The sequence below is a fragment of the Fusarium redolens genome (genome assembly GCF_020744475.1).
Source record: "Fusarium redolens strain MPI-CAGE-AT-0023 chromosome Unknown BKA55scaffold_6, whole genome shotgun sequence".
Taxonomy (NCBI): Eukaryota; Fungi; Ascomycota; class Sordariomycetes; order Hypocreales; family Nectriaceae; genus Fusarium; species Fusarium redolens.
The window spans coordinates 498119-509616 of NW_025763669.1; the positions used below are offsets into that span (position 1 = coordinate 498119).

An 11498-nucleotide genomic window follows, 5' to 3' on the forward strand; every position below is an offset into this window, starting at 1 on the left:
ATGGCTTCTTATCCCGAGAAGAGTATCGATGCTCAGCATGACGAGACTATTAACCCTGAAGCTCTTGCTTCAGAGGCAAAAGTCGCCGCGGAAGCTGAGCATCATATGACTCTCTGGGAAGCTATCAAGACTTATCCCAAGGCTATTGGATGGTCTGTTCTTTTGTCGACAACTCTTATCATGGAAGGCTATGATCTTGCTTTACTTGGCAATTTGTACGCTTCTCCTGTGTTTAATGAGAAGTTTGGGACTTGGAATGCTGAGAAGGAGAAATATGCTGTTTCTCCTGCTTGGCAATCTGGTTTGTCCAACGGTGCCCGCGCCGGCGAGATCATTGGTCTCATCATTGCTGGTTGGACATCTGACAGATACGGCTACAAGATGACCACCGTCGGCTCTCTCGTTCTCATGATCGCCTTTGTCTTTGTTCTCTTCTTCGCTCCCAACGTCAAGATTCTCGTCCTGGGAGAAGTCCTCTGCGGTAAATATCATATCATACCACCATCTGTGCCATTCGCTAATGTAACTATACAAGGTATCCCATGGGGCGCGTTCCAAAGCGTTACTCCTGCATATGCATCCGAAGTAGCACCGGTTGTTCTGCGACCTTACCTCACGACTTTCATCAACATGTGCTGGGTCATTGGTCAGTTCTTTGCAGCTGCTGTGAACAAAGGTTCCGTTGGTCGTGGTGATGAGTGGGCTTATCGCATTCCTTTTGGTGTGCAGTGGGTTTGGCCTGTGCCTATCCTGGCAGGTGTTATTTTTGCTCCGGAGTAAGTTGTGACATATCATCAGGGGTTGGTAATGTTGTGCTAATGTTGTGATAGATCACCTTGGTGGTATGTTAGGAAGGGTAACCGAGCTGCAGCCAAGAAGTCGCTTCTGAGACTTACTTCGCCCCAACAACCCAACTTTAACGCCGACGAGACGATTGCGATGATTGAACATACGAATGAGATGGAGAAGAACTTGAAGGAGGGAACGACCTATAGAGACTGCTTCAAGGGTGTTGATCTTCGCCGAACTGAGATTGTTGTTGGTATCTGGCTTGTGCAGACTCTTGGTGGACAGAACCTTATGGGTTACTTCTCATACTTCCTCACGCAAGCCGGTATGGACGCCAGCAACTCATTCTCTCTATCTATGGGCCAATATGCCCTTGGAATGGTTGGCACCATGGGCTCTTGGTTCTTGATGTCCAGGGTTGGCCGACGAACCATTCACTTCTCAGGTCTCTGCACACAACTCCTCATTCTCATCATCGTCGGCTCCCTCTCCTTCTCCAAAGACAACTCTTCAGTCTGGGCTATCGGAGGCATGCTTATTCTCTTCACATTCGTCTACGACTTCACTGTTGGTCCCGTCACCTACTCCCTCATCTCCGAACTTTCATCAACCCGACTCAAGGCTAAGACAATCGTCATGGCCCGCGCCGCTTACAATGCTAGCAACATCTTTGTCAACGTCATGACAAACTATCAGCTATCATCATCTGCGTGGAACTGGGGAGCTCGCACCGCCTACTTCTGGGCCGGAACCTGTCTTCTCTCCGCTATTTGGGTGTTCTTCAGACTTCCCGAGCCTAAGGGTCGTACTTATGCTGAGTTGGATGTTCTCTTTGAGAAGAAGGTTCCTGCGAGGAAGTTTGCCAAGACTCAGATCGATCCTTATTCGCACTCCGTTACTTCTGACAAGAAGTTGAATGAGAAGGAGTTGCAGTAAGCATGAAAACAGTAAAAAAGGTATTGACGTGGTATCATGAAGAGAAGATGTATGATAGTAATAAGGGTATATAGTTGGATAGCTTGATGTACAGATTGTTTATTATGAATTTACTCTCGATATTGGTGGACTACTGTGGGCCACGCTAGGCCCGGGACTCGGCAGTGCCTGTTGTATGTGCTTTTCCAGAAGCGGCTCATAAGTGGATGCACCTCCCGGCAGTTTGGTTATGAGGTTCCGGATATATAGTAAGTCATCTTCAGGTGATGTGCCCATTGCAAGGCCTTGGGGACTTGAAGGCGTGACTGGTACACGAGCGAGAACATCCACGACAGCAGAGACAATGTCGTACAGCTTTTCAGTTACACCAATGCCATGAATCTTGATGCTGTCGATGGACAGGTCTCGGGTTGAGAGAGTGAGGTCTTTGGCGACCACTAGTGGGTACTGATAAGTGAGACTATGCTGATGTGCATTTTCACTGAGATGGCCTAGTCGAAGGCGCAATTTCCATACAATCATCCGTAACCACAGCTGTGTTATTCTCAAGTTCGCTTTCTGTGTTTCGTGAAGTTGCAAGTCAGGTTTTATAGCCGTATTAACAGCCGTCTCCACGAAATCCAGCGACGAAAGAGGCGGTGTAATCGCAAAACGCTCCTGATTCAACAACGCAACAAACGAAGTATCAATGGGTCTAAAAAGCGCCGAAAGACTCCAGAAACCAGAAAGCGAAGGATCATTCATGTCGATTTCTGGGGCCTCGTCGGTTATTTGTAATGTGATGGGGCGGCGATATCGGATGGCGTGAGATCGCTCTGATACGACAAGGACCCAGAATAGTCGGTGTGCTAACGCCTTTGCGGAATGGTCCATGTCCTCGAGGCGTAAAAGACAGAATAATGTTGTTGCTTCGCGCAGGAAGAGAAATGTTTGGCTGTGGTGGGACAGACGCGCTTGACAGGCGTAGAGGAAGAACGCGAGGAGGCATTGGTTGAGGGTTGGTTTCATTGTGCGGGGGGTTGATTGATGGACGGTGACGACTTGATCCACGATCATTGAACCATATGTCGCATTATTCTCAGCGATGATGCCTTGCGACAGTAGATTTTCTGGTTCTTCTGTTTGGAGGAGTACTTGCGCGCACATGGCGACAAGGACAGAGTAAGCCTCAAGTCTCCATTCAGGCGTCGCGGACGATGACGCTGATCTAAGCAGCACGACATAATCGCGAGTCAGAATAGGAATGGTAGGATAAAGCCGTGCAAAGAAGCGCTCAACACAATGATCGAGTACCGGAGCCGGCACAAGCTCAATGAGTCGATGCAGCGCATCAACAGGTGCATTCGACGGTACCGAGTAATGGCCGTGGATAGGCTGGAGGATACTCGGAGCACCGGACTGTCCAATGCAGCGATCTCCTAGACCTGCATCCACACATCTTCTGCAGGGCCGATACTCATTACAGCCTCGGCGGAGCGTCTTACAGCGCTGACAGGCTCTAGGTACCTGCGTCCGCTTGGCGGGTGGAACATCTCGATTATCGTCGGGCATAGAATCCTTAGCCTCAGATAAGACAACGTCTACCGTTAGTGTTTGTGTACACCGTACTCCGTACAGTGGGAGATGGGGAGATAAAGGATCTGAGATTAGGATAATCGCGCACGTGCGTGGGTCGACGGTACCGCAACGGGAGTAAGTTTCCTTGGGATGAGGTAACGAAAAGATAAGAAAAAATAAAAGGGAAAACGAAAAATTCCCGCAAGCGATAGGATGTAACTCAAAAGTCAAGGCTTGCAAGGGACAAGAGACTGACTGAGTCAAGAACCAACAGAGAGAGAAAAAGAAGTGGATTTTGAGTTCGTGGGGATTGGACAGGCTGGTTTATTCGGGAACTGCTACACCCCCGCTTGGAGACTATGCCTAAATGGGGCGTTACATATCGTTTATCACTTGCCAGAAGCATGTCAATTCAATAATATCTTCAAACCAGTCTATTGGGAAATAATATGTATCTATTCTAGATATAGAAATAATTGCCATGATCAAACCAAATGTTGACAGTGACTGATTTCCCCGCGTCTTCATCGGCCTCTAACGCTGACGTACCGAATGATAAATGATTCAGGCTAGAATCTTGGCAGAAACCCATAATCCCTGGCTGATCACTATCGCCGTACGTAATTAGGGCGCACGGCGAGAACCTTCTGCTCACCTTACTTGCTCTTGGCTATCTTAACTATCCTCGAACTAGAGAGCCGATCCGACGGGACCTGTTAACTAATGATAAGGTAACACGGTGGGTTACACGCATATTCTCGGTCTGGACAAGCTACCCAGGTTGATCACGGCCAAGATACCAAGATATCACGACTATAAAAGATGGCAAAATCCCCCTTCATCATGTTTGTTTCTCTTCTCTTCAGGTAGTTCTCAATATCAAGTCTTCCTGACCGCCCAATATGTCGCCATCACTTCAATCCCTGCTCACACTCACAACCCTTGTTGGTTCGGCCCTCGCTTCTCCCCTCCCCGAGATACCCCAGCTCGTCTCCCGGGCAGTCAGCGACTTTGCGTGCTACAACGCCAGTCTTCCCAACATCACCATCTACGCTACCGGTGGCACAATCGCTGGTTCAGCTGGTTCTTCTGATCAGACTACGGGTTACAAGGCTGGTGCTTTGGGTATCAAGACGTTGATCGACGCTGTTCCCCAATTATGCAACGTCTCCAATGTTCGGGGCGTGCAGATCGCCAATGTTGATAGTGGAGACATCAACTCGACTATTCTCACTACTTTGGCGCATCGCATTCAGGATGATCTTGATGGCGATTACATGCAGGGTGTTGTTGTAACTCATGGCACTGATACACTCGAGGAGTCTTCTTTCTTCCTTGACCTTACTGTTAAGAGTGAGAAGCCTGTTGTTATGGTTGGCTCTATGCGCCCTGCCACGGCTCTCTCCGCCGACGGCCCTATCAACCTCCTCTCTGCTGTTCGACTCGCCAGCAGCAAGAGCGCTATGGGTCGAGGAACCATGATTGTTCTTAACGATAAGATTGCTTCTGCGCGATATACCATCAAGACCAACGCCAACTCCCTCGACACCTTCAAGGCCGAAGATCAAGGCTATCTCGGCTCTTTCGAGAACGTCGAGCCTATCTTCTGGTACCCCGCCACTCGACCCCTCGGCCACCACTACTTCAACATCAGCACCAGCTCAACCAAGACTGCTCTTCCTCAAGTCGATGTTCTGTATGGTCATCAAGAGACCGACCCCAAGCTTTTCCAAGAAGCTATTGAGAACGGTGCTGAGGGCATTGTTCTTGCTGGTCTTGGCGCTGGAGGCTGGCCTGACAAGGCCGTTGATGAGATCAAGAAGGTTCTCAACGAGACTGAGATTCCTGTCGTTGTTAGCCGGCGTACTGCTTGGGGATATGTTGAGGAGAGACCTTTTGGTATTGGAGCGGGATACTTGAATCCTTCCAAGGCTCGTATTCAGCTTCAGCTTGCTTTGGAGAAGAAGCTGTCTATCGAGGAGATCAAGGACATTTTTGAGTATGCTTCTTAAATGATGAGCGAATCTGTATGACTTCATGATGTATATATGAACTAGAATAACATTTCTCAAGAGAATAACATATGCAGCGCACTATTCAGACGAAAATCGGTGGATTATTTGACTTCCGAGTTCGATTATAAAAGGTATAGAGAATTATCTCATTAAGTGGATGTAATTGCTATAATATCCAAATGTAGACAGACTATATCGTTCCCTTACCATGGCATCTAACTCACTCATTTTTCATTCTTGCCTGCGATCCGATAATTAGCCCAATAGAGTTTAAACCAATAAATTTCAGTTCAAATACCAAGCTCGATTGTAGTCTAATAACTTCAAGCTTAAAAACAAGTTTGAAGTTGCTACTCCCCACTTGATGAGAAAAATGAGATTCAGGAAACATCCAAACAGGAATCTGGCCTCCTATCCAACGAATGAAAAGATGAAATCATCACAAGCACCTGAGCCCTGGGACAAACAGTCGATTCCAGGGTAGGCTGAATGTTCATCAAGAATCTTTTGGTATACCACATAGAACGATTGATTAAATGGCAGATGAAGCTTTAAATAAGGTGTTAAAGATAGCCACGTAAACTTCAATAGTAATCTCCAAGAAGAGACACAAGGAAGCATTCGTGTCTTCTCGACACAATCCGCGATAAATAAAGTCCTACCTGCGATGGTGCGTGCGCTGTAGGACTCGGCATGTCACTGCTTCTAGTGGCCAGTTGCACTGACTAATCGCCATTTCAGTGGTCTAGCGCACGTTCAGGCACCAGGGACTCTAGACGTCAGCCTACTTTCTTACAACTTCATCGACATACTTTCTGATCAAGAGACATAAGAGAAGAACGATAAATCAACATGTCAGCTGGATCAAGTGAGCGTCAGACCATCAACCTCCCTGGGACAAAAGATCAGCCAAAAACAGAACCAGATTATTTCCTCGATGTTCGCAGCGCAGCAGCTTTATGTGACCTCCAGGACGGTGACCTGTTGCAGATGGTAAGACCGTCTCACGTCCTTGGACCCAAGCTTACCCAAGAATTAGGTAGTCTATCACGAAGAAGATAGCATCGAGTTCTCCGGCCTAAACAGAATGGTGGCGCCTGAAGATCTTGCCGAGTACTTTGACGCTCCTGGAATAAGGAAGTTTGCCTTCTATCGCCATCCTGGATCACGTGCTGTCATCTTGATCTGGACACGTTTACCTGCTACGGCTTCTACCAAGAACGCACGCGTCCAGCACCGGCTGAGGAGGGATTTGACTTGGTATGCTGAGAAAGAGGGTATTAGGAATGTGGCTACGGTAAGTCTTGGCTCTGTCGCGGTGACTTTGGCTGATGATTTGTAGCTTGAAGTGCAGACACGGAAGGATGTCACCGTGGAGCGCTTGGAGGAGGCAATTGCCTCGTTAACGATGAGCAAAGAATGAAGGAATATGCTCAACTACATAGACAGTCTTTATTGTAGCACTCTCATCAGTCATTGTTCTTCAATAAATACTGATTGTCGTTTTAGATGGATACCTTGAGTAACGGGCCATCCTTCAGCGCCAGGATCACCCTCTAAACATGTGCAGAATCGCATGTGCATCAAACTTGACGAAAGAGCATGTTACAAGCGTTTCTCTTTCGAGAAGATATGTCAAAGCAGGCCATAGTATAACGATCGCCAATATGAGGATACATAAAAAGTTTAAATGTCTCAACTATCTTGACCCAAGATATTAATTTCCTCGCCTCTCCTGATGATAAACCTAATAATTATGTAGCTCCGTTAAAAGCCGTCTCGAATTCTGCAGGAGTATAGCGTCCTTCACTCTCGCTGCACATAGCCTTGGCAATGACCTTGAGAAGACCATCGTTACCGTTGAAAACACCATAGTTCCTCCCTCTGAGGATTCCCTCAGTCTTATCAGCTGTGACACGCTCGTAGCTAGTGTTAGGAGGCTCAATGAGATCCTTCCACAGCTGGAATCGGTCATCAGAGTTTCGCAGGTCAGGAACAGACATGACAAGGAAACTCATGGCGAGGGAGAAAGTGTCGGCCTTGGTGGTATAGTCTCTGCCAATGATGATTTCTAGTAATGTTAGTTTAGAGTTGAAGTGAAGGAACTAAATATCGTACCTGGGGCAGTGTATGAGGGAGTGCCGACATCCATCTGGACAGTAGTGCCAATGTCTCGCGACTGGTCAAAGTCCATAAGCTTAATGGTATCTCCATCCTTGAGGAAGTTCTCAGGCTTGAGATCCCGATGGATGATGCCCGCGGCGGAGACAGCAGCAACGGCGCTGAGCATCTGTTTGAAAGCGCCGTTCACATCAGCAAGGCTGCCGAGGTTATCAGCCACGGAGCCCTCCTGGACATAAGGCATGATGGCAAAACCGTAGTCCTTCACACCACCCTTGCCGTAAACGATGTGGTGAATAGGAAGAATATTGGGATGGTCAAGACCCTTCTGCAGACGAGCGCCGTACATAATAGCGTTACCATCGCCAGATTTGATACCACTGCGCTTACTGACGACAGTCTCCTGCTGCTGCTGATTCTCAGAGTCTGTCCAGGTCAAGGTAGCTTTGTCGATGAGGACTGTCAAGCTAGTAGCGACAGTGCTGTCTTTGTTGAGCGTGTAGCACTCCCAGGTCAGCTTCTTCTCAGAGTTGACCCAGTCGCCGACAATGAGGCCATCCATGCTGGGGACGTCAAAGACGGGGATGGTGCTGGTGATATCCTCCCATCTTCGGAAGAGAGGCCATGTTGAAATGAAATCAGGGAAGCTGCCTTCGCCAGAGGCGGCGCTGGCGTTGGTGATAAAAGAGAGTAAAGCCCCGAGGGCAAAAGTGAAGCGACTTGAGAAAAGCATTGTCGCTGAAGTGAATGACTATCCAAAAGAGTGTAGGAAGAATACCAACGTCCTGCTGTTAGGGCAGCTTAGAATGTTGGGTGGTGCATTTATTTAACGGAACATTTGCCAGGCTTTTTACTTTTAGCAGTGATTTACAAGACCAAAATAAGTCGTGTTTTCGGAGGATGCAATGCTGATTCCTTGGCGTAATCCGTTTAATTAGATCATCTAATTTCTATTGTACTTGAAACAGGAGCGATAATGGAGATCCTTGTGCTGACATGTCCACTACCGATGAAACAAGGCTGAGCTGACTGTATGTGAGTGGAGTTATAGTGTGTTGATGACTCGTGAGCCGAAGATTCAGGCCGTTTACTGAGACATTTTGCGGGAAGCTTGAATAGTGAGGCGAGACCCCAGATCTTCCCGTGCTTGCCGTGTCTTGGGATCAAAGTTGGGGTCCGGATGAGATTTTAGTTGAAACGTGTTGAGATTGGGGGCTTAGCCTTTGCACGTCCCGTAGAATGATCTCGAGATAGAGATGGTGAATCATGAGAATGGCAAGAATGGTGATGAGGCTTAGCGGTAGTATTGCGATCGCCTATCTGCCTTGATTGATTACATGAACTGAATCCTACTGCAACGATGACATATGGGTCATAAATCCTACGTATGAAATAAATAAATCCGTACAATACACAATATTACAAGGCAGATTTCTTATTTCCAGCCCAATTATAGGCCATCTAACGACTCCCTGTTTGTTTATACCACTGGAGTCAGCTCAGCCCTAGAATACCACTGGGGCATCCACTAACAGCCCCCGATAAGCGCACGGGATGGAGCCTTACAGCCCTGTAAGGATTCCGAAGGATGGAGATTAAGGAGTCCCGAAATTGACCATCTCACTCCGCGTCGTAACACTCTCGGCAGATGTGATGCCGTGCAGTCTACTCTGAATCTGGCTGTAAATTTTGATGCACTAATGTAAGCAGCGTGTTTTACTGAGATCCTTCGGAAGTTTGTTCTGAAGGATCAAACCTGTGCGGCCCTGTAATTTAGAATTATGGAGATAGCTTACAATCCATGTAAGTCATCCCGTTAACGTTGAAGGATGTTTGTAAATGTCTGTAAATAAGTCCTTTGTTATTCTTTACTTTACTTAAAGTCTTTTGTTTCCTACATACGCTCTTTAGCACACTGTTTTAGTATCGCAAACCTTGGTTGGGTTAGCTTCTTCATTCGTTATGTTGCGCCCTACAGACTCTCCCATGCCAATTGGCATTGGTTTCCTTCTTTTGTCTTTCGGAGCCAAGTTTGCTTCTGCCGTTCCTTACCAGTGAGTTTCACGTAGTTGAGCGTGAGTTGAGTGAGCTAATTGGTGGTAGAATCTACCAGCTAAATGAGCGAGACGTCAACACTGATACCACTACAACTGATACCTTCATTTCTACAACCACCAGCGCCGTCGCGCCAATTGATGTTCTTCCTACCACAAGTTCAGATGTTGTTGTGATCAACACTGAGACTTCGTCACACAATGATGCTGTTGTTGTTGACACAACTACCCATGCTGCTCCAGTGATCGAGACCCCTACCACCATTGGGCAGATTGTTGATGATGCTACCACCAGCGCTGAGATTGCGCCTGTTGGTACTGAGACCTCAGCTATCGTGGATGTGTTGAGCAGCACTGGTGTTCCAGTTGAGAACCCTATTCCTACTACAACCGACGGTCAGACGACATCGGGCTGGATTCCTCCCGCTGGTACCGAGACCAATGTTGTTGGAACTCCGGGCCCTAGCACTGATGTTCCCCCTCCTGCTGGTACTGAGACTGCTACCACCAACGATGCCGTTGAGCCAATTGGTACCACTACCAACACTGATATTCCTCCTGCTGGAACAGAGACTACGAGCGATGTCCCTCCTGTCATTGATACCACCACGAACACTAATATCCCTGTCGGCACCGAGACTACCAGCAACACAATTGAACCTGTCGATACTACCACTGATCTTCCAGCCCCTGGTCCCGAGACCACTACCACCCAAGCTCAAGCACCTGTCGATACCACTACCTCTGCTGCCATCCCTCATCCCAACACCGACACCAGCGCTGAGGTGCCCCCTCCCGAGACAACAACCGACAAGGTCGACGCCCCCAGCACCACCGCCCCCGTCAACAACATCCCTAGCACTACCGAAAAGGCTTCTGAACCAAGCGACAAGCCCAGCGATGCCCCCTCAGCACCTGTCACTGCTCCTCCTCAAGAAGCCACTGCTGCTGCTTCTCAAGCTCAGGTCACTGCCTCAGAGTACAACTCCAAGGTCGACGATATCATTCCCATTATTGTCGCTTGGACCAACAACCCTGATGGCCTCAAGACAGACACGTTGAACAAGGTTAACAACTTGATCGATGGTGTCAAGGGTGCTATTAAGGACCTTGGTGGTAATGAGTCTGGAGGTTGTCCCGGTAAGAGACGTCGCGGACTTCTCGACATCGTCTCCAACGTTATCAACACTCTATCCTGTGTCGTCTCCAACCTCGAAGATGTCACTGGAAAGATCACTGGCGGTATTGTCGAGGGTGTCACTCCCATCGTGGGCACTCTCACCAACAACAGTAATGATCTTAAGGAACAGAGTGAGGAGAAGGATGAGGATGAGAAGTCCAAGACTGAGAAGCAGGAGTCTAAGACTGAGGAGGAAGAGTCCAAGACCGAGGAGAGCAAGACGGAGGCTAGTACCACTGAGAAGCCTACCTCCACTGAGGCGGAGACTACGACTTCCGCTGAGACAACGGAGACTACTGGGTCTTGCAAGATGAGGGAGACTACCAATGTGCCTGCTGCTTCCGATACCCAGCCAAAGACTTCGATTGCTCTGCCCCCCACGAGCGGCGACGGTGCTACTGGTAGCGAGACCTCTGCTGGTCCGGCTGAGACTGATACTTCTGACCTGCCTACCTCCACCGAGGCTGCTGATGTGACTACTTCCAACCAGGGCCCTGAGTCTACCACTGCTGCCGAGACCTCTGTCCATGAGACCTCTACCAAGGCTGTCGTTGAGACTAGCACTGCTGATGAGACCGCTAAGACGGAAGAGACCTCCAAGACTGGTGAGACTGACACTTCAGTCCCCGCCACTACAACGCCCAGCACCCTTCTCACAACAACCCGCCCCTCCGACCAAACCACCAACACAATCACTTCCGGCTCAACCGAGATCATCACCAGCTCTGAGGGCATCACCACAGCTCCAACACGCACATACTACCCCTGCAACATCTACGGCGGTCCTCGCGTCACATCAGCCTACTGCCAATGCTCCACCACCGTCTCAGGCAAGCAATACGTCGC

The 11498-nt window shown here is 48.6% G+C and overlaps 5 protein-coding genes across 5 annotated transcripts; 3 read left to right on the top strand and 2 right to left on the bottom strand.

Moving 5' to 3' along the window:
- Positions 1–1725, top strand: BKA55DRAFT_508473 (general substrate transporter; the record flags this gene model as incomplete). Its single annotated transcript, XM_046187436.1, has 2 exons — positions 1–776; positions 831–1725. The coding sequence occupies 2 exons, from the start codon at positions 1–3 to the stop codon at positions 1723–1725; spliced, it is 1671 nt and encodes a 556-aa protein (XP_046050802.1).
- A 102-nt stretch (positions 1726–1827) lies between these two features.
- Positions 1828–3276, bottom strand: BKA55DRAFT_508533 (uncharacterized protein; the record flags this gene model as incomplete). The annotated part of the gene is made up of 1 exon (XM_046187443.1): positions 1828–3276. One exon carries the CDS (start codon positions 3274–3276, stop codon positions 1828–1830), a length of 1449 nt encoding a protein of 482 aa, XP_046050803.1.
- A 1020-nt stretch (positions 3277–4296) lies between these two features.
- BKA55DRAFT_563620 (Asparaginase/glutaminase) lies at positions 4297–5336 on the top strand. The gene has a single exon (XM_046192417.1). It carries the CDS (start codon positions 4560–4562, stop codon positions 5292–5294), a length of 735 nt encoding a protein of 244 aa, XP_046050804.1. The 5' UTR covers positions 4297–4559; the 3' UTR covers positions 5295–5336.
- A 745-nt stretch (positions 5337–6081) lies between these two features.
- Positions 6082–6988, top strand: BKA55DRAFT_563624 (uncharacterized protein). The gene is made up of 3 exons (XM_046192418.1): positions 6082–6290; positions 6337–6594; positions 6640–6988. Exons 1-3 carry the CDS (start codon positions 6150–6152, stop codon positions 6718–6720), a joined length of 480 nt encoding a protein of 159 aa, XP_046050805.1. The 5' UTR covers positions 6082–6149; the 3' UTR covers positions 6721–6988.
- Positions 6989–8356, bottom strand: BKA55DRAFT_640351 (kinase-like domain-containing protein). Its single transcript, XM_046197127.1, has 2 exons — positions 7416–8356; positions 6989–7368 (listed from the first exon to the last, which is right to left on the bottom strand). The coding sequence occupies exons 1-2, from the start codon at positions 8149–8151 to the stop codon at positions 7052–7054; spliced, it is 1053 nt and encodes a 350-aa protein (XP_046050806.1). The 5' UTR covers positions 8152–8356; the 3' UTR covers positions 6989–7051.
- Positions 8357–11498: the final 3142 nt, after the last annotated feature.